Genomic DNA, 26,389 nt, shown 5'->3' on the forward strand with positions numbered 1-26,389 from the left:
CCATCCATCCATCTGCCCTTCCATCTGCCCTTCCATCTGTCCGTCCATCTGTCTGTCCATCCATCTATCCATCCATCCATCCATCTGCCTTTCCATCTGTCCACCCATTCATCCATTCATGCATCTATCCTTCCATAACCACCTACGGCTTCATCCATTCATCCATCCATCCATCTGCCTGTCTGTTTGTCCCTCCCCCCCTCATTCTGGTGTCCTTGGTAAGTGTCAGGCACTGGTGCTGAGATGCGTAGACCCCACTGCCATGAGGCAGAGTCTGTGGTGTAGGCTGTGCGCCTCTATCCTGATGCAGACCTGTCCCCAATCCGTCCCACCCCCGTGGTTCAGGGGTGGGGTCGGAAGCCCAGCAAGGGGAGGGGGTGGTTATAGAAAGGAGGTCGCCTGGGAAGAACTTTCTTAGACCCAAGCCTCTTTCCTCCTAAACTCAGAATGCACTGGCTTAAAATCCAACTTCCTAGTAATTTTCCCTAGTCTTAGAGAAGCCTTCTTCCCATTTTTCTGTGGTTTCTCAGAGTTCCGTGTCTAGCAGCCTTTCTCAGCTGGGTTGTGAGAGAAGGAAGCCCAACAGAAAATGATTAGAGTGATTACTTTCTCAGTTCTTTCAAGGATCCTGCTGGACTAGTACCTGGGTGCTGGAGAGAACCCAGTGCATTACATGCGGTGGGCGCTGCATTAGGGCGTCTCGATTTCTCACTGGAGAAGGACTGTGAGACCATAAGAAGTCTGGACATCAGGGCACAGGGAGAGGACTGCGCCAGCATCCCTGCCAAGGAGAGGCCGGCGAGGCGGGTCAGGCTGGCAGCGTGGGATCCCCTTAATGAAAGCGGAGGGGAACTTTCAGGAGGGACCACCTCGGCTAAGGTGGTCGGCTAAGGACCACCTCGACCACCTTTCCTCCCGTCACAAGGCTCCGTTTCGTGTCCCCTCCCCTCGGAACCTTTCCTGAGGGCTCGCCTCTGACCATCCGCTTTAAGTTCCTTGGGGCTTATTATTTGCCCCCCACTTCTTTCGTCCTGGTTGATGAAACCACATCACTTACACCCTAGAAATGTGTTCTCATTCAGTAATGAACTTGGCTTGCACGTCCCGTCTTCCTAAAAACTCAAGATCTGTGTGTGTAGGAAGCCTCCTCGGTTAGATGCTCCCGGAGCGTCTTGGTGGGGGGTAACTATTTGGAATCAGTATTTGTTGATTCTGTTTTTGATCCATTTCCTCCGTGGTGGTAACTACAGCGCAGTCTGATTCGAGGCTGTTAGAAAAGCAACAGGCAAAAATCAATCTGTTGGTAGAGCCTGAAATCTACTTCCTGGGCTTGGTGTCTGCTGGGTTCTGTGACTGTCCGCTTGCCAGTTGGCTAAGTCTTGGACGAACGCCCAGTGGGATAACATGATTTATCCGTTTATTTTGCTGAACTCAAAGAGTAAGCTCTGTCTGTCTCTGTAAGAACAAACTCAGCCCATTCAATTGTGTAAATTATAATATTTGTTGTAACAAGTAGGGTACATCTCAGCACGCTTGGGTGTCTGTGGTGGTTAGTTTTATGTGTCAACTTGGCTGGGACACAGTGCCCAGATATTTGGTCAAACGTTATTCTAGAGGTTTCTGCGGAGGTGTTTTTAGAGGAGATGAACACTTAAGTCAGTAAGTAAGCAGATGGCCCTCCACGGCACAGGTGGGCCTCACCCCATCAGTGGAAAGACTTAAGAGAAGAAAAGCAGGACATGGCCCTGGGAGCAGATGGCGGCCCTTCCCTGGGGATCCATCCTGCAGGCTCACCTGCAAACTGTGGACCTGCCGGCCTCCACAATAAGTCTTTCCTTGACAGAAACCAATCTCAGTCTCTCTCTGTACAAGCGCACCCCCCCCCCCACACACACACACACACACACGTCCTGTTGGTTCTGTTTCTCCAGGGAACCCTGACTGATGCCGGTCCGTGTCGAGTGTCGCGTGACCCTGGTTCTCTCAGCCATAACTGGTTGGATCCAGGTGGATACCAGATCCAAGACAGTCAGTCCACGTGCTGGCAGGTTACTTGTGATCAGGCTTAGCTCAGACACATGTCTCTCTGGGGAACAGGAACTAGAAAATACTAAGGGAATAAACAGTCAGCGGTGGAGCTGAGGCTGGCAGGCTGTGCTGTGAGGGTCCAGGGCAGCCATGAAAGCCCATTAGAGGCTCAGAGCTCCAGTGAAGCAGAGAGGGCGGAGGTGGGGCAGGGGGGTGGCTGGACGCCTGTGAAGGCACCTCTGGCCCGGGAGAGAGACTCAGAGAAGAGCCAGTGGGTGTGGCGCCCCTGTTCCTGGTTGAGGCTGCAAGTTGTTGAATGAGTTTTTATTGCTTGAGCCCAAAACTTGATTACTTTGTTTAAAATTATATTTAACAAGGAAAGGAGAAAAACCATCTTTTAGTTGTGAGCTATTATATAAGCGTGATCGTTCATTTAAGATTTTTTAACACGGTAAGGAAAAGAAAAATACTTTCTATCCTGCATCCCGTAACCCTTGGGGCGTAGAAACTTTGTCTCTTCCCAGGGCGTCCGTGGACTTACTTCTGTATTACTGATCTCCTGACCCTCCGCGAGGAGAACACCTGTGTGCCTGTGTGCACCCTGCCCCCCCCTCCACCTGTCCCATCTGCTTCTCCGTCTGTGAGCTTTCCTCTGTGCCCGGATCACCTTGGTGACCCAGGGGTGGTGTCAGTGGGTCCCTGTGTGCCTCTCCCCGCTCACCCCGAGGTGGCCGTCTTCCAGGCACGCGGTCTCCGTCCTGACTCACTGAGCATCTGGTTTCCAGGTGAGGCCACAGCACGGCTGTGGGCTGATGTCTGTGCCCGGCAGGTGGCAGGTCAGGGGCGGAGCCAGGACCGGGCAGCAGGTGGCAGCCGTGGACATGCTGGGCCGCCGGTGTCCGTCCATTTAGTCTGACCAGCCCTGCAGGGCGCGGGGTCGGGGTCCATGCGCGTGGATGGTGCCTTGAGCGCGTGCGGAGCCAGGGGGAGGCCAGGCCCGTCAGCAGGTGCTTTGGCGTCTCTTCTGGTGGTTCCTGACCTGCCTGTCCAGCCGGGCTGCTGTTCTAATTCTGTGATTCCTTCTGCATGAGACCCCGCTGCAAATAGGACTTGCCCATGTCAGCAGTTTCACCATCAGGTAAATGAGGCGAGTCTCCGGAGCTGGCCCGTGGAGTCTTCCCCGTGGTGTCCAGCATCCCTTGTTCTTGCTGGTGTGGTTACCAGTCAGGAAAGCCGCTGAGACTGGTTGGATCCACCTGCCGCGGCGGAAAGTGTTTGTGCTGATCCGGGGGCGTCGGACCTGGGAACGCGCTGTGGACTCCGCGCTGGGTAGAGACCTGCTGGGGGATGGGCAGTGGGAGGGAAGTCTCACGTGGCCGGGTTTCTGGACATGGACTTGGGATGGCTTTGGCGCCCCAGAGAAATGCTGTGCTGAAATCACACCAGTCTTTCCAGCCGCACCTGCATCTTCACCAGGTGGAAGCTGGGTGCTGCTCTGATGTCTTCAGGTCACACTGATGGGGGCTGGTGGGACTGTGCCTGGGGAAGGGGGGTCTCGGGGACACGCTTTTGGCGCGGAGGATGAGGCCCCAGGCCCCCCTGTAGGCTGCCCAGGTGGGCTGTGTGGTTTCAGGCCAGTTAACTGCCTTCTCTGAACCTCTCCTCTGAGTGTAAGATGAAGGCTCACCGCGCACGCCAGCGGGAGGTGGCCCATCCCTTTCCGGGCTGCCGCGCACTCGGTGCACCTGTGACCTGTGCCCACCACCCCCGCCCACTGCCGCCTCTCTGGTCCTGTCCCCGGCCCATTTCCTGCTTCACTGGTCTCGGTTCATGTGGTCCTCACAGGAGAGGCAGGGACATCATCCCCTTATCCTGCAGATGAGCAAACTGAGGAAGGATCAGAGAAGTCAAGGCATTTGTCCAGGATTGCACAGCCAGGGAAGAGCAGAGCAGGGATTTGAATCTGGACCTGCCTGGTGCCCGACTCGGAAACTGATCCACCTACGCAGAGCAGCTCTCGGGGCGCCCTGTCCTGGAGGAGGTGTGTCTGTGGACACACGTGGGCACACATGCACAGATTCCTCCCATGTCCCACGTGAGACCTGGACAGAAGGCTTTCGGGGCCCCTTGGATGGGCGCAAGGCTCGCGGTGGCCGCTCAGGGCGAGACCAGGGCCCAGGCCCGTGTCTTCACCCCTGCAGCCCCTCGGGCTTCCACGGGCTGGAGCGCGAAGCCGGGCCTGGCAGAGACCCCGAGACCCCTTGCGGGGGACAGGGGAGCTGCGGTGTTGCAGAGACCCCGCCCACGCGGAGACGCGCTCACCCGCACCTGCTCCTGTCCCCCGGCAGAAGCGGAGCTCCGTTTCCCACGCCTGGGCCGGGTTCTGCTGGCGTGTGTGCGCACTGCTTCCTGGGCTGTTGCTCTCTAGAAGGGCGTCAGGCCACCGTGTTTTCACTGACGCGCCGCGCTGGGCAGAACGGATTTCACGCTCGTCCAGGCTGCTGTTTCGGCTCTGCGTTTGCTTGAGAGACAGAGGGGGGCCTTTTGCCCTAATTGCACTGCTGTCTTCGGCTTCGCCCCCTGTGTGGGGGCGTCCTGGGATGCCGTGAAGGGGCCTTGGGAGAGAGAAGTCTTTGGTACACAGCTATGGCCATTTTTTGGTCTGGAAAGCAAGAAAAACGCTGATTTCAGTTTTTAAACAGCCATGGGAGAAGTTTGGGCGTTTTTCCCAGAGGACGCAGCCTGCAGTGCGTGAACCAGTAGATACATTTTGTTCATTCGTGAGGCGGTGCGGGGCGGTGGGGGGCAGGCTTTACATTGCACGTGGCCCAGAATGATGCCCCTGACACGGAGGCCCAGGAACAGTCAATCTCCTGGGACGGTGGGCAGACACCTGCCTCACCCTACCCTTGTCCAGACCTGGAGCAGCCAGCGCCTGTGAACTCTGCATTTTACATTTTTAAATAGTTGAAAACAGAAGGTAGTGCTTCCTGATGTCGTAGGTTTTTGAGTTTCAAACCTCAGGTGTGATCACAGCTGCGCATGATCAGAGCAGGTCCCTTGCTGTGGCACCGCCTTCGGCTACGTAGCCGTGACAACGGAGTGGAGAGGTTGCCATGGAGACCGCGTGGGATGGAATCCCACCATCTTTCTGCCCGGCCTTTTAGGGGACAGGGTCACTGCCTGGGCCCACGTGGCCAGTCTTGGAGCACAGCCAGCTGCGCCTTCCTCTGGGACCTTCCCTGGTTCTGGGAGGGGAGGGATGGGATCTGGGCTGGAGTTGGGCCCCTCGAGTGCTCCCTGGGGGCCCAGCGATGGTGACACCAAGGAGGTTCTTAACAAATGACCCAACGGTCCAAGTGCAGTGGCGAGGCGATGAACCGTATCGTCCTCAAATGAGCAGCGTCCCTGCTGACTCCTGGCGGGCTGGAGAGGTTGCAGGGGCAGTGCATCTCTTGAACGCTGTTTGCTGAGGGCTGTCCACAGAGCTCCCCCCTCCAGCACTGAACTGCCCTCGGTTGTCAGCAGCAGTGACGCAGGGATGCTTTCAGGGTGACGGACGTGTTGGCTGTTCCGCGGTCTGTGCGGGCCATCAGGTGGAAACCAGGGTCCTCTCCGAGGTGGGAGCTCACTTCTCACTCCCAGTTGGCAAAACACTCTGAGCTCTTCCTCGCCTCTCTTTTTAGCTGTACGAAACGTAAAACCAAAACCGGAGCAAACGCTCTTCCATGTGTGCTTTCTTTGGATGAATCAATACCTTGGTTTATTTCCTAAAGTCCATTTTCTTTTGAAGTAGTTTTCTGTCCTGGGCTTTGAACCATTCAGTGTTTTAAAAATTCTCTATCAGGAGAAAACAATGGCTTTTTTTTTTGCCTTCCCATTTTCTCTTCATTCATACACATGACTCAGTGAACCAGACTTTACCGAGTTGATCAGAAGGTTGTGGAAGAGTTGACCTAATTCAGGCCCCACCTTCAGGACGCTGAGCAGAGTTTGGACGCTGCTGCCCCTCGGAGTGTGTCCCCTGCCCCGTGTGAAGGGCTGCCGACCCCCGAGCCGTGTTTTAGTCCCCCTCCCCAGGAGTGGGAGGTGGCCGCGCAGGAGGACCCGTTGGCCCGGAGACGGCAGCGGCTCAGGGCCCGTCCCGGGTCCATCCGTCAGCAGCACTGAGGGAACCCCTCCAAGCAGGTTCCGTTCTCTCGAGCCAAGAGGTGGGCCCCTGGTTCCACGTGCTTACATCCTGGAAGGGGAGACGACGAAAAGATGAAGCACATAGCGAATTGTGTCGCAAGCACCCACGTCCCTCTGTCCGTGTGGCCTTTTTCTGGGACCTGAGGTTCTGGATGAAGAGCAGACGCAGCAGGAAATTCAGAGCTGTTTCTGGAGAATCAAGGACTCGCCCCTCGGGCACCCCCGGCACCCCTGGCACCCAGGGGCCTGCACATTACCCACCTCCTGGGAGGGCTCCAGAGGGAAGTTCTCTACAGACCCCGATGCCAGCTCCCCTCGACGGGAGCGCCAGCCCTCGGGGGGTGCACGATTCCGCCGGGGCCCCTCTCCCTGCGCCCTGAGTCTCCTGTGTGGGGAGGGCCCGCCTGTTCTCTGGTGCCCTGGACGTCATCCGAAGAAGCCAGGCCCGGAGTGCCGTCTGCACAGGGCCGCTCTGTCACTGATAAGTACAGGCGTTTTCCTGGCAACTGGGCTCTGCTGCCACGTCGGACGACATAACGTTTTCTGTGTTTTACAGAGTCCACAGCACAGTGGGAGGAAAAAGCAGACCCAGCAACCTGGCCTTTTGCCACGGTGGCGGGTCAACCGCTGGCCTCTGTGACTCTTCTGAGCTCGTCCCTTCAGGCCGCCTGTGGGTCACCTCTTGCCACGACAAGAAGGACGAGGGGCGGAACCTGGGCAGCGAGGACTTCCTGGCCCCTGACGGCTCCACTCCTGAAAGTAAAGCGCTTTTTAACAGGTGTGGGGCTGAGGGGCAGCCAGGACGCGTGGTCACCCTGGGCCCTCGGGAGGGATGGGCTATCATGTTGTTGAAGTGGACGCTGGACCGTCCGGTGTCCGGGAGCACCCTGCACATGCAGAGATGGCGTGTCCAGGCCCTGGGTCCCGCTGGAGCAGGGCTGTCGCCCTGCGATGGGTGCAAGTGCAGGTTCTGTCACTGTCCCTCGTCCAGGATACCTGGCCCCGTGTGGCCTCTCCCCAACTGACCAGGACCCACGTGCTCTTCACCATCGGACGCTGCTTTTTCCTTTGCTGACCTACATTTCTGGTTTTGGTTTTTTGTTTCGTTTTTTAATTAATTAATTTTTTATATTTATTTGGCTGCATCGAGTCTTAGTTGCAGCGTGCGGGCTTCTCCCTAGCTGTGGCACGCGGGCTCAGTAGTTGTGGCGCACGGGCTTAGTTGCCCCGCGGCACGTGGGATCTTAGTTCCCCGATCATGGATCGAACCCGCGTCCCCTGCGTTGGAAGGCGAATTCTTAACGGCTGGACCACCAGGGAAGCCCCTGTTTTGTTTTGTTTTTTAATTTCAGTAATTTGAGTGAAGAAGGAGAGTGTGTGCCTATGACACCTGTAGGTGACACACTCCTGGGAAGATTAGTGAGTCCTTGATACAAATCAGGGTCCAGGGAGGCCTCAGAGGCCGGAAGGATGCCCTTGGATGGACAGGATGAAGTTCTGTAACTGCTCGCCCGCATCACACGCTGAAGTCCTGCCAGTGCGTACGGGGAGGGGGCAGCACACACGCAGAGCCAGTCACGAGGCTTGTGCTTGGGAGGTACACCTGCGTGCCCAGTGTTTGTGAGAAGCTTTGCCTGTGTCTTAGCGTCGGTAAAGCTTCACTTCTCCCGGGCAGCGTGCCGAGGGCTCTTTGGAGCTCATGATCCTGTACTTGATCAGGCTGTCTCTGCACTGGCGGCTGGGATACTCTGAGCCAGACCTGTGTCCCGCCGCCAGCGTCTGCTTCTCCATCTGTCCTGTTTCCTTTCCCCCTCCTTCCTTTAGCTATTTCTTCTATTGTTTTATGTGAAAGGAGGAAGAGATGAAAACCAATAAAAATACATGTATCATAGTGTCTCAACCTTCTGTGATTTCTAGCCATGACCCCTGTTTTTTCAAAGCTACTCAGTAAATACTGAATTGAGTTAAATTATATATATATACACACACATATATTTAAATTTATTTTATTTATTTATTTATTTTGGCTGTGTTGGGTCTTTGTTGCTGCGCGCGGGCTTTCTCTAGTTGAGGCGAGCGGGGGCTACTCTTCGTTGCGGTGCGCGGGCTTCTCACTGCGGTGGCTCCTCTTGTGGCGGAGCACGGCCTTCAGTAGTTGTGGCTCGCAGGCTCAATAGTTGTGGCTCGCGGACTCTAGAGCACAGGCTCAGTAGTTGTGGCGCACGGACTTAGTTGCTCCGTGGCACGTGGGATCTTCCCGGACCAGGGCTCGAACCCGTGTCTCCTGCATTGGCAGGTGGATTCTTAACCACTGAGCCACCAGGGAGGCCCTGAGTTAAATTATATTTTAAAAATCAGCAGCATCAGTACAGGATTTTGGGGGGGGACTAAAAGTGGGTCCTGTGGATAAGTGTCATGAACGTAGGTGAACCCAACTCTGCAGTGAAGCACGTGATGCCAGAAACGCCTGACCCGTCACTTTACCACCTAGAGACACAGCTCCCGTCGAGGGGGTGACGTTCAGGCTCTCTCTCCTTCCTGGGGCCTGGGGTCAAAGACAAGGGCATTGGTTCCTGAGCCCTCACGTCCCTCGGAGGAGAGAAGCACTGACCTTGGGGAGGCCACCCTTTTAGGGGGAGCGGTGGGCAAGTATTAGGGTGACTGGAGGTGGCATTACCCATCCTTCAAGGCTGCTCCCTGCAGACACTGCTCTGGGGTCTGCCCGGAAAGAGGGGCGTCGGCCTTGCCTTCCTAGCATAGCTGGCAGGCATAGGCGGGGTGAGGTCCGGTCCCACTGACATCCGCGCCGCTCAGACCTGGCCTGGGAGACCCCGTGCTTGGGCGCGTTTCTGACGGACGCACCCGAGTCAGCCCTTGGCGATGTGGTTGGCGAGGGCTCCCAGTGCTTAGGCAGGTGGACGTGAGCGCGGAAGCGTGGTGCGTGTGCCTGCCGCTGGGCCCTCGGCCTGTCCCCGGACCGCCTACCGTCACTTTACTCCTCCAGGCCCCTCCCATCAGCGGTGGCCACGCCTCTCGGCCTGGGGCCGCCCCCGCCGACTGTGCCCCTCCCTGCCGCTGTGCACAGCCTGCCCTTAGCCTCCGCCTGCTCGAGGGCTGCATCAGCCCCTGGGCTCTGGGGGGCCTGCCCGCCTGGTCTGGACGTGCAGTCGCCCTTGGGCTGCTTTGTCCTCCTGGAGCCCTCACTGCTCAGCCGCATGCTGGGAGCAGAGGATGAAAGGCAGTGCCCGGGCCTGGTTCCCGCAGGTCACCCGCTCCCGCGCGACACCGGGCTCCCACAGCGTGTGGCGTGTGTGGACCGCGTGTGTTTATGGAAGTGATGGGCACTTAGCAAGCCCAGAGATGTCAGCTGTCATGACGCCTGTTTATCCTTCGGCCCAGCCACACCTTTCTAGGAATCGATTCCGGGAATACCTCAGCGACAGTGTGAATTGATGGGTCCAGAGAGCCAGTCCCGGGTACTGCCCGTGACGGCTCGGAGCGGCCCTCCAGGTGGCCCGAGCACAGGCCACGGTCGCTGCCCGGAAGGAGGTGCGGGCGTGTCCACACACGGCTGCGGGAAGCTCTGCAGTTTATCCCGGGAGGAGAAGCGTGTTCACAGGGAGCTGCCTTTTGTGCAAGAAAGGGAGGGAAATAGACACACGTTCTATTTGCTTAGATTTTCCAAAGGAAACAGTGGAAGGGTGAGGTAGAGTAACCCCGAAGAGCGACCGGGGAGGAGGGGAAGCTGTGAGGGGCAGGGATGTGGCCTCCAGACGCGCCTCGATGAACAGTTAATTACTTATTAGTGATAACGCTTTGGAACCGTTTATGTGTTGCAGGAAATGGAAACGAAAGTTCTATCTGGCTATGATGCACCGTGTGGGCCACGTGGAGGTGCACGTGGCTGCCCTGAAAGGCCCCTCACCCAGCGCTGGCAGTGGGTTGGGCACACGGTCCACTTAGAGGTCTGCAGGCTGCATCCCTGGTCGGGGGACCTGGGTCCTCCATGCAGGCTGCCCGTGGGCCTGAAGCATTTGGAGGGGTGGACGGGGCCCACCGGAAAGGCCGCCGCAGTCCCGGTCAGGAGTTTTGTTACAGTGATGGGAGCAGTGGGCTGGGCAGTCATGGACGGCGTCCAGTCCAAGAGTGAGGCCGGGTTTGCAGACATGGCCGGGCCTGGCCAAGCATTGGTGGTAGAGGAGAGGAGGTGGACTTGATGTTGCACCTTGTCTGGGGAACGTGGACGGGCCTGGCGGTGCGCTAGGATCAGGGCATGAGGGGGGCTTGAAGGACCAGGGTTAAGCTCTTGGGGGACAGAACCAGACGCTGACGGGGCCACCTTAGCCCTCTGAAGTTGAGAAGAAAGCAGGAAGTGCGGGCAGTGTTAGGGTCCCCAGGGGCGCTGGCCCCATCTGCCCTCCCCTTCCCAGCTCCCCCCCAAGGGGGCCACGCGCTCTGTTCTGAATATGAATGTAAATTACTCTTTATTAGAAAACAAGCCTGTCTGTGCAGGGGAAGAGGGGTCCTGGGGGAGCATGCTGGTGGGCAACAGGGTCTCGAAAGAGAGTGAACCCGGGTGAGGGTCAGGTGCTGACCGTTTGCCTGGGTCCCGAGGACTTGACCCAGAGCGAGGCAGCAAATGCCCGGAGGCCGTGCCTTGCACTCAAGGGTGGACAAGCGCTTTCCGAGAAGCCTCCACCGCAAACTCAGACCAGTTTTGTCATCAGTGAGAGCTGTTGAATCAGGTCAACATAATCAGATTCCTGAAAAGGTGATGAACACTGAAAGGGCTCAGTAAGTATCGTAGGAGAGCTGTCCACGCGTGACCTGGACCAGGATACCCGTGGGGGTTTCCTGTGGCCGCCCTATCGAAGCACCACTGACAGGACAGGAGTCTGTTCTCCCCGAGTCCCAGAGGCTGGACATCCAAGGTCAGCTGGCAGGGCGGGCTCCTTCTGTGGCCGCGAGGGGGATTCTGAGCCAGGCCGTGCCGCCTCGCCGTCCGCCGCCCGGCTCTGGAGGTTTGCCGCGGTCCTTGGCCTTCCCCCGTGAGCCCGTCTCCAATTCTCCCCTTTTTACAAGGACACCGGCTGTCTTGGACCAGGGCCACCCCTGTGACCTCACTGGAACTTGGTCACCTCGGGAAGGACTCTCTCCCCAAATAAGATCACGGTCTGAGATCCTGGGAGTCCGGCTTCAACGTGTGAACTGGTGGGGACACAGTTCAGCCCGTCATGATCCCTGTTGGGCTGTGATGGAAGGGGTTCAGCCTGTGAGGAAGGAATTTTAATTTTTCTAAGATTCTTTGGTCAAGAAAGGGGTCTTTGTGTTTAGTTGTCAGTGACTTTCATACTTGGTCAACTGATAGATTTTAAGTCAAGCTGGGGGAGGGTGGGAGCAGGCATCTCAGCAGACCTTCTGTCCCGGCACTCCTGGCCCCGGCCTGAGCCCCGCAGGCCTGCACCGTGTCCGCGCGTCTCCTGCTGCCTCAGGCTCTGGTCTCTCCTGGGCTGCTCAGGGCCTCCCTCCGTCCACTCTTCTACTTGTGCATTTAATTTTATCTACCGTGTTAAGATGCACACGTGAAAGAGCCTTGTTTTTCCAGCTCGCACGCTGAATGAGCTTTGTGGCTCTGAGCGTTCGGGCTAAATGTCCTTACTGGGGGAGTGAGTTCCAGCTCAGAGGTTACCGGAGGGAACCCCAGTGTCTCCACGCCTGCTCCAGGGGTGACTCCCTTCGTGAGGCCCTGCAAATCCGTCCTGTGTGTTGTCTTAACACTGAGTCCTGAGCGTTCCCGTGGGCTGGCGGAGACGGATGGATGGGTGACCAAGGAACCTGTTACCTCCCCATAATTATTGTTTAAACAAACTCTGTGAGGTGAGAGCGTCCACCTGTCATTCAGACAAATATTCATGTCTTTGTTAGCCTTGGCCCAGGGTTGATGCATTCAAGGAATGAACAGGGAGGTTTAGTTTCTTAAATGCCTTATTGCTGCTTGGAAACTGAATGTTTAAAGATGACACACAACTAGTGACAATTGCAGATTTCTCTCCGTAAATGCATTTCTTGTCTCTTCACAGGGATCTTCGCTTTAACAGAATCAGAGAGATCCAGCCGGGGGCCTTCAGGGGGCTGAGAAACTTGAACACATTGTAAGTCCAAACATTGTACTGGGAGCCGGTAGAAAAGAGATATCAAAATTATCACACCAGGGGCTTCCCTGGTGGCGCAGTGGTTAAGGGTCTGCCTGCCGATGCAGGGGACGCGGGTTCGTGCCCCGGTCCGGGAAGATCCCACATGCCGCGGAGCAGCTGGGCCCGTGAGCCATGGCCGCTGAGCCTGCGTGTCCGGAGCCTGTGCTCCGCAGCGGGAGAGGCCACAGCAGTGAGAGGCCCACGTACCGAAAAAAAAAAAAAAATTATCACACCTTTCCCTGTGGGTACATCCCGAGGCTGGGCTCTGAGAAATCATCACACCTTTCCCCTGGGGATACATCCCGAAGGCTGAGGGACGTCGACCCCATTGCCCGCTGTGGGTGGGCATGGCTGAGAAGTTTTGCCGTGGAGCCTGACAGAGGGATTTGCTCGTTAAGATGCCAGGACTGGGTCCCAGGATTGGCAGCCGTCATGGCCTTTGTCCCCGTGTGTCTCATCTGACCTCTGTGAACCTGTCCATCCTCTGGGTGTGATCCAGGCCTGTGCTGGTCACGTCTTCCACTGCAGGGTCGAGGGGATGGCCCTCCTCTGAGCTAGTACGGGCCCTGGTGGGGTTGGGGTGCTGTCCAGCTGTGTCCCAGGGTTTAGACCCCAACTCCAGGCTGCCATGGGCTGTGCTGAATGCCGTGGGCGGAGCCGGGTTCTGGCCCTTCTGCCCCAGGAGGTGACTGTTCTGTGCAGGCCCTGGGGGTCAGGAACGTTCACCACTGCTGTGTAAGCCTTGTGGGGGGGGGGAGGGGGACACGGGTGGCTCGGGCCCAGCTCCCTCCCTGTGAAAAGGAAAGCTCCACGGTGAGACACCCACCTCCGGGACACCCTGCACCTCCGCGAGGGCCTCCCAGCTGGCTGGTGGGGAGACGGAAGAGACGTCTCTGTGCAGGAGAGAGGGGATTGCTTCTCCGCTGTACGCAGAGCTGCAGCAGTGTGCGCTGCTATGGACCAGCGCCCTGAGGAAACCTGCAGCCGGGAGCATCCAGCACCAGCAGTGCTGTGTTAATTTGCATTGTGTTAATTTGTGTTAACACACACAATTTAATTTGTGTTAATTTGCTTGTGTTAATTTGCATTTAGCGAACGTCGGTATTAGGTCTGTGGCTTAATCGTAACACGATTCAGCAGCGTGTTGTTTTTTAAATTCTTACTGAGACTTTCTTTCACAGGCTTCTCAACAATAATCAGATCAAGAGTATACCTGGTGGGTCATTTGAAGACTTGGAGAATCTAAAATACCTGTAAGTCATGACCAGTTCTTTACACCAGAGTCTGTTACCTGTATTCGGACTGTTTCCTCACTGAGCTAAATATTGTACTGTTCATGAATTATTGTAAATACAGTCATGTGAAAAAGAGGTTTTATTTCCGAAAGGTGAGTGAAACTTTGGTTGGGACTTTTAAAGTGAGTCGTTATCAGTATAAAGTGCTACCTTATGTGATTTCTAGTGTTTATCTGCTAAGCCTTAAGTAGAATAGGTTGAATAAAATTAAAAACTATAGCCCCTGAAAATCATCCTCGGGTAATAATGACGCTTCTTGAGATGGAAGGTGGTAAGTTATGTTCAGCCGCCAGTGTGAACAGCTGACATACTTTGTGGGATCTGAGCTTTCAGGGTGGGCGAGATGTGAGATGGGAATGACAGATCCCTCTGGAATGTCACTAATTCCTGCTAATTTTCCCTATCTTCCGCCAAGTGATTTCACCTCTTATTTTTATGTAGTTAAATTTTATTCTACCTTTAAAAATTGATTTGAATTAATGAGTTTATTAGCATTTAAAACATCTGCTTGTTGAAGTCACTTTTGCAGTTAGAAAGTGACCTCGCCTGGTTCAATACCTTCACAGGCACTTATTTTGAAGTTGGAAACTTTAACAAAACACTGAATACATTGCTGGTTCTAACAGATTAGAAGTAAGTATCATGTGCTTTGAGGAAATTACTCTTCATTTTAGGACTGTTCAGCTAGACCCATTTTAATGAGGGATTGGTATCAGTGATTTGGGGGGAAACGTGTGGCTTAAGCGAACCTGGATGTCTCCAAGTCCTGTTGAGTTTAGGTGAGACAGTGGTTATGAGCAAGAGATAACATTAACTCTTTATTAAATACATCTTCGTCCACAAAGAATCTGAAAGTGTCGTGTCTACACACTTTTCTCCATCACTTTTGATGCAGTATATTAATTTTTCATTAACAATGTTCACACTAAGCTTTGTTGCTCATTTTTGAAATGAGGGAAAGGTCTTTTCATTTATTTACTTACGTTTTGTTTTGGTTTTTGATTTTAAGTGCTGTGTAAGCTCCAGAAGAAAGCCTGGATTTCTTAGAAGCAGAGTCCGTTAACTGAGAGCCAGTATTTGCAGTGCGTGTGTGCATGTTTAGTCTGTTTCTAAGAAAAAATTTTTTTACTTTATTTTTTATTTTTTTGGTTTGAATTACGTAAGAGCAACTTATCATTTACCCTAGTAGTTAGGGATACTTCATTTTTCACTTAAGACAGTTTTCAAAAATAATACTTTTAAACCTCGTCTGTTGACGGGCTTCCTGTCAAGGCATCCACGTGCCAACCCTTCCCCCTCGCACCTGAACTCATCCGAGACACCCACGCGGTAGGTTCCAGGGTCACCGGGATGGGCTGAGCAGTGGTGGGGGGGGCGGGGGGGGGATGGACCGCTGTGAGAACAGACACCAGGACAGGGATGCAGCTGTGGTGGGAAGGTGTCCCGTGACCCAGCCTTCTCCTCCGACTTCCCAGACCACGTCGGGAGGGTCCATCCTGACAGGCACTGACTTAGGAGACCGTGCGGTATGCATCTTCAATGTTTAAGAAGGCTCCCACAGTTTACTGATTATTGCAGCCTGGTGTGTGTCTAATCAGTGCCAAGTGTATCTTTGGAGGTGGAGTGTCCTTACGTGTTGGAGCCCCAGTGGCTTCTGGTAAGGAATACCTTTGCCTTCATTAAGCTTTCCGGATGATGAAAATTCACCCTTCAGGTAGTTGGAACTATATTCAAAGGGTCAACTCTCTGATGAAGTAGAAAATTATGTATGATTTACTGTTAGATCATGATCAATACCGAGTTATTCTTAGGAAAACAGATTACGCTCCAGTGTCCTTACCAGCATGCATTCATACGTCCTAGCTTGGTTCAACTGCATGTACTCTTTGACAGGATTCCTTTACTCTCATCTTCTTGAAGTGCATGCAAGGTGATGTCCGTATTGATACTTTGTTTTGCTTGTGTGTGTTTAAGAGACAGGCACAGAAACCTTTGTTCAGACTCCCCTCCTATAGGGTTAGCAGTAGGAGAAACAGCTCACACCTGGACAGGAGTTGCACGTGTGAGGCCCTGTTCGAAAGCTCTCTATATATTTGTTGAATTTCAGTCATCCTGTGAGGTCCTGCTATTCACTGCATCTTACATGCGGAGAAACTGAGGCAGAGAACGTTAATTCTTATTCAAGACACACAGCTAGTAGGTGGCAGTTCAAGGGCTCAGACCCGGCAGCCTGGAGGAGTAATGTCTGTGCCAGGCCTCTTTCAGGCACTGGGCCTCAGTTTCAGGGGGAATTCTGGCTGGTTTGTGTTAAGGCCTGCAGTTCTTGCTGAAATCGCCTCAGCAGATTTGCACAGAGAGAGAAGGGAAAACGCCTGGAAGGATTGCAGCGATTGAAGGCAGCACAGCAGGTCCTGTTAGACTGGGCCATGCACCAAATATTATTAAGTAAAACGCATGTCCTGGAAATGAAGTAGGCGACGTTACAAGTGTTGAGACAAAGCGGTGTCGTTTATTAAGTGGGTAGGTAGGTGAGAGCCCAGCCACCGGGCATCCAGTGTGTGGAGAAGGATCTGCCTGAGTTACACTGTAGGAAAGGTGTGGATTTCGATCCGTCCCTCTGCCCACATCAGCCATGGAGAAATGCCCGGGGCAGGTGTCTCCACGTCTGATCCAGACGGCCGCGGTAGACATGTGTTCTGAAGTCCAGGACAGATGGGTGGACCCCACACACGTGGTTTTGTGTTTCTGGTGGAATTGGATACTTTGGCGTGAAAGTCTTCACCCTTGATGGGTTCCTTCAGGAGCTGGCCAGCTTCTTCTGGAAAGGACGGGGCAGTACACGCGTGAGGCTCTGAGGACCATACGTCTGTGTTTCCATGGGGCACAAAGTCAGCCGTAGAGCACAGTAAATGAGTCGGCACGGCCGTGTGCCAACAGAACTGTATTTTCGGACACTGAAATGTGAATTTCACGTGATTTTCATGAGTTTCGAAATATTTAACCCTTTAGAAACATAAGCACCATTAGCGTACAGGCCATGAGGAACAGGCAGTGGGCCCCTCGGGTGCCCCTTCTGCTCAGCCTTGGTTGCTTCTGTTGCAGGAGAACGGGATTCTGAGTGGAAAACAGAATATGTAGTCCTCGTAATTTAGTCCGTAATTTCTGTTCCCCAGATTATCTCTGGGCATTTTGAAACTATCAGTTACAGGAGCCTATATTCAATGCATTTGACCTGTTTTTCGGGAAATGATTTTATTTTCTTCAGGCTTCGAAGCAAATGCTTTGTCAGCTGCTCATAAGCTGTCCTCCAAGAATCTGTGAGTTTCCTGAAGACGTGGCGGTGGTCTGATCATCTCCGGTTGGAGGTTTTCCTTAGAAAGGGGAAGGGGAGCCTCCTTGGAGGAACCGTACCTACTGTGTAAACGTTCTGTTTGTATCCTAATACGATCATGAATTTGAAAACTGTCTCCACGTGCCAACTGAATTCTTCCTTCCACCCTGAGTCACGGCCTGGCGTGCGTGTGCTAATCCTCCCGTGTTTCTTGTTTCAGCTATCTGTACAAGAATGAGATCCAGTCAGTTGGCAGGCAAGCGTTTAAGGGACTTGCCTCCCTAGAGCAACTGTAAGTGCCTCTCCTCTGCTCTGCGGTGTCTCAGATTTCACCTGCCCTTTGCCTCTTGCAGGGAAAACTAGGCCAAGTCTGCTGTTTGCACGATGCATGTCTGTGCTCCGGGGGCGTAGGGCTGTGTGCATGCAGATGACAAAGCCGTGGTCCCTCCCTCCTTCTGACCCCGCCCATCTGGGCAGCCACCCCACACCCTGTGCCCTGCATTCCTGGGGCAAGGACCAGTAACACCGGTTGACCCCTGTCCCCATGGTGCTTCCAGTTTAACAAGATAGACTTGTAAACAGATCTGAGCAAGTAGAGGTCTTTCGGGGACCAGGAAGTTGTTTTCCTCGTACAGTATTTCCTGTTTGTGAATCTGCACGTCCGGTTTACTTGCGTCATTCACGAGGTCATTATTTTGGAGAAAATAAACTTTTCCATGTGTTTCCAGTTAGAGTACGCTGGATGTTGTTTCTTGGGCTGCGTGTGAAGGAAGTCCTACTTTGCTGTGAGGTCAGCATGCCCATTTGAAGTAGAATTCCTGGTCAGAGGCATTTTCTGACTGTTTGCCTGGCCGGTCACCCGTCCGTCAATGGGCTGGAGTCATCCCGTGTCAGGCAGTCTTTTCACGGGGGTGCTGCAGCTGAGGATGTGGTTCGTGTTTTGTCAGTTGGCCGGTCATGGAAACATCTCCCGAGGCCTTGAGGCAGAGCTGGGGAGGCCTCACCTGAACCAGGAGCTTCCGAAGCACACGCAGGGCTCTTGTTTTTAGATACCCGTTTGTTTATCCAGCTGAGAGCCACTTTCCCGAGCCTGCCGTGCTCGCCGTGGACTGGATTTAGAAAGAAGCTGTATATGAGGGGCTGTGCACCTCGGCTTCAGGGAGAATGACACAGGGATCAGATCATCACAGAAACCCGTGGGAGTATCTGGAGAGCCCCCAGGTGGAGGGAGGGTCCCCGGAACACGTTTCTGCATCTGACTCAGTTTTAATGGATCTGGGGCTGGGATTTACACGTGCTGTCAGGTGTGGAACTAAGTGAGGCCCATCGAGCCTTGGGAGGGGGTGAGCGGGGTTATTTTTGAGGAAAACAGAGGCAAAGTCTGGGAGAAATGAGGACGGAAGGGGAATGGCATCCACGGAGCGCCGAGTGGGAGTTGGTGACCAAGGTCCTAGGGGTTCGGGACAGCATCCTGAGACAGGCTGCCTCCAAACCCAGGATTAGGCGCTGGGAGGGAGGGGTCTCTGCTGCTGAGACTTAGGGATGAAGGGAGATTGGGACCCGTCCCCGCCCCTCAGGGAGGCACTGTGAGGGGGAGGGGAGCGTTCCCCTAGGAGCGCGCTCAGATCTGCCCCCGCCGCGTGCAGAGCGCTTCGGGTCCCCATCCTTGCGGGACCCCCCATGCCCAGAGCTGGCACATGTGGGGAGGCTGGTCCCGAGCCCCGTGTCTGCCCAGCACGTCGGCTCTCACAGGCCTTAAAAGATAAGCGGAGGCTTATACAAATGTTTAGAGTTTATTTGAGCGAAATCGATTGGGACAGAGCCTCAGCAACCGGCCGTGCGTGGACACCCCCTGCCCCAGGGCTGGGGGAAGACTCCTGGAACAGGCGCAGATGCAGAGCAGGGCACTTGGTGACGGGCTGCAGCCTTGGGCCGGCTGGCTGCCCAAAGTGTGTCCTTAGCTCTGGTCTCTAACCCGGAGGCGCTGACAGGCTCCTTAGGCCGCGCGTGAGACCCGCCCCGTCCAGCAGGCTCACCTGGGCTCCCTGAGAGGCTGGCCGCGGGCAGGGGCGGGGACCGTGGGCGGCGCTGGGGGCTCCCTTCCTGCCTTCAGCCCGTTTTCCTCCACCATCGGTAGAGGGGCCACAGCCCAGGGAGCCTGTGAACCCTGAGCCCCTCAAGGCAGCACCCGTGTCCGGTCAGCCTCCCCCTGGCTGTCGGCACGTGGATTTTTAAGCAGCATCAGGTTGGGACCGGCGTGTCTTCCCTTCTCTCCCTCCCTTGGCTTCGCCCCAGACCCGGCCGGCCGGCCCGCGGTCTCCGGAGCAGCGCGGCTGAGCGCGTCTGCTCCCCGTGTCTGTGCTTGATGGGGTGGCCCCAGGCTGCTCCACGGTGGCCGCTGGAAGTGCATGTCCTGCAGAGTCAGGACGGGGCGTTTCTGCCCCCGCCATCCTGCCCTCAGGCCCCCACCCTCGCAGGGAGGGCGGTGGGCACAGACCCAGCCCCCACCAGGCTGCCTGCCCGCGGAGGACGGTGGGCAGCTCTGAGGCCGCGTGGTCACCACGGTGGTTCTCCCGGCGAGCTGGCCCAGGGCAGGCCGGACACCGACAGGACAGGGCGAGGGACCCTGAGGTTCCATCATTTCAGAAAGTCAGTGAAAGGCTGTACCTGGTGGAGGGAGTGTGGAGAGAGCTCTCCTTTGCGTGGGTTTGTGCTGTGACCCTGCTGGTCCCAGCGTCTCGTGAAGACACAGCCTGGCGTGTCGGGCCAGGTCCCTGTGTGGCAGGAGGGGCTCCACACACCTGTGTGGCAGGTGCACGGGCACCGATTAGAGGGGGCTTCCGTGTATTTCTAAGGCAAAAGCCCACCAATTTTCAAAGTGGGAAAGGCGGTATGCAAGACAATGAGAAGAAATTAGTTTTACAAAAAAATGTGTAACTTAACGGCAAGAAAGAAGTATAAGCGGAAAGAAACGGAAGTATAAGCTCTGGATGGTCGATGTAATTAAAGGACGTTTGAGGAAATACATTATTTCGCTTAACTCAGGGCCAGGTTTCTTCTGTAGTTGCTGTTTCTGTAGCTGAAAAACAATATACCCAATGTCACCTTGAAGTGTAAGTCTCCTGAATCCGTTTGTAAATTAAAAGATTGGAATGAAGGCATTCACGTACCTGCGTGTGTGGTGTAATGAAGATCATGTTGATTTTTTTCTAGAAAGGTCCATGTATTTGGAGAGCTGAGTGTCCCTGGCTTTCCCCGCTGGGTGGGGAGGAAGCCCGGTCGGTGTGCTTGACCCTTAGTCGTATTGTCCAGTCAATCATTTAAAGTCTGCACCCAGTTTTCTGTTGTCTTTAATCTTCCTATTTGATGACTGCGTTTGTTTTCCATACAATGTAGGAGATCTAGAGAGTTATCTATTGACGTGTGTATTTGAAATGACTTAGAGAACAAATGTTTTCCGCAAAACCCTATAGATCTATAAAAAGTATAAAATGGTTTAAAATTTGTTTCTTTTTCCCATGTTTAAAAACTCCTCTAGATACCTGCACTTTAATCAGATAGAAACGTTGGACCCAGAGTCATTTCAGCATTTGCCGAAGCTGGAGAGGCTGTAAGTGGTGTTGGTTGCCCCTCTTTCCCTGCGGGTCCTGGAGCCCGTGGCTCTGTCCATTTCCCGTAACAGAAAGAACACCTCTGTCTGTTCAAGCAACCGGGAAACGTCTCAGTAGGAAATCTGTGCTCTCCTCTAACAGTGCAGAAGTGGGAATAGTGATAAAATAGAAAACAATGTAGTTATTTCTGTACTAAAGAACATTGTTCTCAAATTCATGTATACGAAACAAAGGCGGTCACGGGGATGTTCTCTGAAAGCTGAGTTATTTATCTGCTTGTACACTTGTCTGCACGTCTAGGAAAGTATTTTAAAGCATTGCTGTCGTTTATCACCTCTTTCAACAGGTTTTTACATAACAACCGAATTACACATTTGGTTCCGGGAACATTTAATCACTTGGAATCTATGAAAAGATTGTAAGTATAATAACCCTTTATGCTGTCTTTTCAGCAAAGACTAATAATTTCTCCACGTCATATGCATTTACCTGACCCCTTTTACTGGGTATTTCAAAGCAGAGTTCATCACAGCCTGGATATGAATTAGGGAGGGAGGGTGGATTAAGCCGTCAGAACGCCGAACCAAGACCGAGCTGGCTTGGAGGAATGTGGCAACAGGAAGACGTTTTTAAAAATCAATTTTAAATTCCTCAAATATATCTTTAATTCCATGTTACACATTGTACTGGTGGAAATAAAATTGGCCTAGAATTAATCCCAACTGTATTGCATTCCTTTTATTTAGGCATGCACATAACTGAATTCTGTCCATTCTTAGATCTCCAAAAATAATTTATCTTTACACTGAGTAATTTCTTATAATAGCTGATGGAGAAAGCTATCTGACATCTTTTGTGTGTTTTTCTCCGAGCTCTTCAAGGCCATTGTTTTTCAGTTAGGTATTACTGAGAGTGTACAATGAACTGGACTTAAGAAAGAGATAGAAAAGTCAGATTACCAGGCCTGGGCCCAGAGTGGCCTTTGTTTCTCTCTTGAGTTAAGTAAGACACAGTTTCCTCACTATTTACGATTTTTTTCTTTATAGGATAAAGAAATCCCTAGCCAAACTAAAAACTGCATTCTAGGGTGGCAGGTGAGAAACACTGCCTGTTTGGTAGATGAGAGAGGGTAGGAAAGAAATTGCCAGGAGTTGCCAAGACGAGCTCAGGGCACGTGGGGGTCACCCGAGTCTACAGAAGGCTGGAAGGGGTCACCTGAGTCTACAGAAGGCTGGAAAGGGTCACCTGAGTCTACAGAAGGCTGGAAAGGGTCACCCGAGTCTACAGAAGGCTGGAAAGGGTCACCTGAGTCTACAGAAGGCTGGAAAGGGTCACCCGAGTCTACAGAAGGCTGGAAAGGGTCACCCGAGTCTACAGAAGGCTGGAAGCGGTCACCTGAGTCTACAGAAGGCTGGAAGGGGTCACCTGAGTCTACAGAAGGCTGGAAAGGGTCACCCGAGTCTACAGAAGGCTGGAAGGGGTCACCCGAGTCTACAGAAGGCTGGAAAGGGTCACCCGAGTCTACAGAAGGCTGGAAGGGGTCACCTGAGTCTACAGAAGGCTGGAAGGGGTCACCTGAGTCTACAGAAGGCTGGAAGGGGTCACCTGAGTCTACAGAAGGCTGGAAGGGGTCACCTGAGTCTACAGAAGGCTGGAAGGGGTCACCTGAGTCTACGGAAGGCTGGAAAGGTCCTTCTCCGTCTCTGCCTCCTTTTTGGCCTTTTCATGGTCTAGCACTGCCCTCTGCATCTGCTCGGCCTGTGAAACCCTAGGTTTCTCGGCCCCAGTGAACCTCCCCCTCCCCACCAGACGGCAGAGGGGAGCGTGCAGTCGGGGGCTTCCTGCTCTGGCCGCTCGGCCCAGGGGCCGCTGGCCAGGGTCACACACCTGCTCATCCACTGTCACTAGGGCCCGTCCTGAGCACAGAGGTCCTGCCGTTTATTCAGAGGGGCTCTGGGGTCAGCGGGTGCCGGAAAGGTTCTAGGTCCCCCACGGCCTGCTGACCTGAGGAATCGGCGGGGGGGAGGTTCTGTCATGTCTGCGTTGAACCCTATGGATTCCGCGGGACGTGCTCATCGGAGCTGGCTGTCCAGACAGAGGGCCAGTTCTGCCTGCTGCCCCCTCCGAGCCAGCATCCTGGAGAAATGCAAGTGGGAGGTGGGCCGTCACGGGCCCGCCTCCCTGGGGAGCACTGGCCGGCAGGTGTGAGCTCAGTGGACGCCCGAGGGCAGCCCCTCGGCTCTGATCCCGGGGAGCTCCCTCTGAACGGGGCCGGCCCTGCTGCCACCTCCTCGCTCTTGGTTCACGTCCCCCCGTTACACTCCTTACCTCGTGCTTTGCTGCATAAATGGTCATCGTTTCCGAGGGAGGAGATGACACCCTGCCTGTTCCGCTTGCTGGGACGGATGTGTCCAGCCCCGTGGGGCACTTTCTCCCGGCACTTAGTTCAGCAGCTGAGGTTTGCGCCCTGTGGGCTGACTGTCCTTTAGGGCGTATTTAAGGGTTAAGTGAGGTAGTACATGATGGCGCAGCGCCAGTGGTGGTGAGAGTTCGGGAGTAGTTCCGGGTGGTGGGGATTTCTGCATTACTGATTTTACGAAGGCTCCTGTCTTGTGCTTTTCATGAAACTTCCCGGACTCGTCCCGCACGTGTCTGTCCCTTGGTCTTGAACCTAAAATAGACAGTATTTGATTACTCCTTTCCCCACCCTTTATTTGCGTTACTCGGGTTTCCCCCGCTCTCGGGCTTTTCCTTCTGCCGAGTGTGGATCTCTGCTGGGTCCCTTGGTCGGGCAGGACCGGGTCAGATTGTGTTGTCTGCGGGCCCCGTCCCTGCTGGTCAGTTCGGGTCTCCCTGGCCCGGGTCAGCCCTTGCCCATCCCCCGTCTCACTGGCGGCGGCTTCCTCCTCGTAGGCGTCTGGACTCCAACGCGCTTCACTGTGACTGTGAGATCCTGTGGCTGGCGGACTTGCTGAAGAGCTACGCCCGGTCGGGGAATGCGCAGGCAGCGGCCACCTGTGAATACCCCAGGCGCATCCAGGGGCGGTCGGTGGCCGCCATCACCCCGGAGGAGCTGGACTGTGGTGAGTCCCGGGACCCAAGCCCGCATTGGTGTCCAGAGAGCATAGCGTGTGCAGCCCTGTCTCCAGCTGTCACTGGCTGACCCACAGATCAGGTCTGGGTGGGGCCTGACCGGACCCTGCTTTACAAAGCCCGTCTCTGTAGTACCTGTAAGAAACTGTCTGGTAATAAACTTGGGTTTAATTTTCAGGTTTCCCTGCAAAAAAAATAGGCACCTGAAATGCACCACTACCTGTTGCTCCTTCCAGGCCTCTGCCTTTAGAGGCTGCAGCTGCCTGGCCGGCAGGACCCACGGGGGGCTGGGGGGCGGGGGCGGGGGCGGTTTCTGGGGGAGGGCGCAGGGCTGCTGGCTGGGAGCCGGCAGCCTCCTGGGTCTGGATCTGGGTGGTGGCCACGCCCAGTGGCCGTAGGCCGAGTTTGTCTGGCTTGTCGCACCTGTGCACCGCTTGCGCGTACGCAGTGCCTCACGAAGAAACACAAGAAAAGGAGTGAAGCCAAATCTCGCCGGACGCATCTTCCTGATAAACAAACGCCCAAGGAATCCAGCTTTTCTTTTAAGTTTAGCACTTTTGCGGGGGTGGGGGGAGGTGGTGCTAAAATTAGGTTCTCCAGAGCATCGTTATTATTTTCAAATATTGAAAACAAAATTAATTACTTCGAAGGTCACTCCATTTCACAGTAACCCCCCCCCCCCGCAGTTATGTAACTTCACTCGTCGCTGTTTGTAACACTTTACGAGCGATCCCCGTACAGTCAGGCTCCTTTGCCTCTAGTGTGTGCAGGTGGCTGACTTCAGTCCCAGGGCCACCCTGTGGCCTCCGCGCGTCGTGCCCGCGTCTTTGTAAGGGCTGCTCTGCTGGCAGGGGTCCCTCAGGGTGGGCAGCAGTGCTGTGCTGTGTGCACCCCGTTCTCCAGACTGTCTCCTTAGGGTCAGCTTCCTGGGCAAAGGACGGGTGGAGAGGGGGAGGTTGCTCCCTCTGCCCTCTGCCCTCTGGACCTGCTCGGGGGTCACGACAGGTTCACTTCCCTGTGCCCACCTTGGGGCTGCCCTCCTGAGTCGGCCTGGGTTCTGCCCACCTCTCTTCTGGGGGAGGAGCGGACCTTCCTTCCTCAACCCCACCCCAGCCCAGCTCCGACCTTGTCAACAGGGGCCAGGCTGGGGTGACCGAGGCGGTGGTGCCTTGAACTTTCTGAACTCCCGGGGCCTTGCGGGACGCCTGGGGACGATGCCTCTGCCCTCAGTGTCCTGGCAGGTCCTCGGTTGCTGCCGGTCACTCAGGGTCACTGGGGGGCGCTCAAGAGGGTGGTCCTTCCTCCAGCTCCTTCAGCACCATTGCCTCTTCCTGGAGACAGAATGGAGAAGCAGAGCTTTCTCCACGTTCCCGAATTCAGCACGTCAGAGAGGATGGCGAGTGGGCGAGTGTGGCACCAGGGATGAGCGGTGGGGCTGGGGGTCCTTCGGCTACAGCAGAGGGAGCCGCAGTGTCCAGACTGGCATGGGGAGCAGGGCGCCTGGGAGTGGAAACGGGAGCAGCGCGGCCTCGGGGGGTTAATGTGGCCGGTGGTGAGTCCGAGGGGTTTCCTGTCGACGCTGTGCAGTAATAGACACGCAGACGGCCTTTTGTGGCTGTTTAAGATGCCAGGTGTTGTGAAGGCACTGTGCACACACTTGCAGGCACGTGCACGCATGTACACACACAGGAGCACACGCATTTGCACGTGGCAGGTCAGTGAATACATCTGGGCTGAGAGGGGTCAGCTGTCTGAGTTTCCTGGTTAGTAGGTGACCAGTCCAGCCTGCTGTGAGGACACAGAGGACAGTCACCCAGCAGCTGGAGTGCAGGAGGGATGCCTCTCTGTGCTCAGTGACTGGGTGGCCGTAGGGACTGCAGTGGGAACCCCACACTGAGATGGTCCCGCGGTTGGGAGCCCCTGGCCGCACCTGTACAGCCTCTGCCTTCGTGGCGGCTTCAGCTGAAAAGTGCCACTGTCTGTCCTTTCATTCCCTAAAACTGTTGGCTCACGAGTGTCCGGCTCTCGGGGGGAGCGCCCACTGAGGTCGTCAGCCGGTGCTCTGTCTGTCAGAGGCTCAGCGCCACCGGTTGCCAGGGTTCTCAGCGGGTGGACCTCAGATGCTGGCAATGCTGTGTAATTCGGCTCTAACACCATCTTCTCCGTGGAGATGCCCCCCGCCGTTCTCGTGGGAGTGGTTTTGTCTCGAACAGAAGGGATTTGCTCTAGGTTCTTGTCACGTGACGGTTTAAGACCAGGAAGGCCTGCTTTCCTTTTTGGTGCAGAAAGGCCGCGGATCACGTCGGAGCCGCAGGACGCAGACGTCACCCTGGGCAACACCGTCTTCTTCACCTGCAGGGCTGAGGGCAACCCCAAGCCCGAGATCATCTGGCTCCGAAACAAGTAAGTGGCTCCGGACGGGCCGCCGGGGGCGCCGGGTCCCATTGCATGCAGCTGCCCGTGAGCCACGGCCAGTCCGCCCGCCCTGACCCTCCTCCCTGGAAGGAGGGCAAGGAGGAGGGAGTGCTTTCTGGGCAACCTTCCTGCTTTGAAGTCGCCGCCAGGCACATCCCGGCCTCTGCGAGGCGCACGGCCCGAGTCACCCTCTGCCGGGCTTGGTCCGGGTCAGCGAGGCCGGTCATCACG

The 26,389-nt window shown here is 55.1% G+C and overlaps 1 protein-coding gene across 7 annotated transcripts in view; it reads left to right on the forward strand.

The window, feature by feature from the left end:
- The window catches only part of PXDN (peroxidasin), a 66,364-nt gene that overhangs the window by 11,364 nt on the left and 28,611 nt on the right, over positions 1 to 26,389 (forward strand). For 3 of the 7 annotated variants that reach the window (XR_004521699.2, XM_033838063.2, XM_033838066.2), the window contains exons 2-9: positions 6,776 to 6,997; positions 12,300 to 12,371; positions 13,595 to 13,666; positions 17,260 to 17,331; positions 20,578 to 20,649; positions 20,997 to 21,068; positions 23,564 to 23,733; positions 26,029 to 26,146. Coding sequence is in view for 6 of the 7 variants with exons in the window: in XM_033838063.2 (XP_033693954.1) it covers positions 6,776 to 6,997; positions 12,300 to 12,371; positions 13,595 to 13,666; positions 17,260 to 17,331; positions 20,578 to 20,649; positions 20,997 to 21,068; positions 23,564 to 23,733; positions 26,029 to 26,146 (870 nt within the window). In the remaining variant the exon portion in view is untranslated. The remainder of the gene's footprint in view (positions 1 to 6,775; positions 6,998 to 12,299; positions 12,372 to 13,594; positions 13,667 to 17,259; positions 17,332 to 20,577; positions 20,650 to 20,996; positions 21,069 to 23,563; positions 23,734 to 26,028; positions 26,147 to 26,389) is intronic. The other 4 variants (XM_033838065.2, XM_073791628.1, XM_073791629.1 and 1 more) reach the window with 2 other exon arrangements.

The sequence above is a fragment of the Tursiops truncatus genome, chromosome 14, assembly GCF_011762595.2.
Source record: "Tursiops truncatus isolate mTurTru1 chromosome 14, mTurTru1.mat.Y, whole genome shotgun sequence".
Classification (NCBI taxonomy): domain Eukaryota; kingdom Metazoa; phylum Chordata; class Mammalia; order Artiodactyla; family Delphinidae; genus Tursiops; species Tursiops truncatus.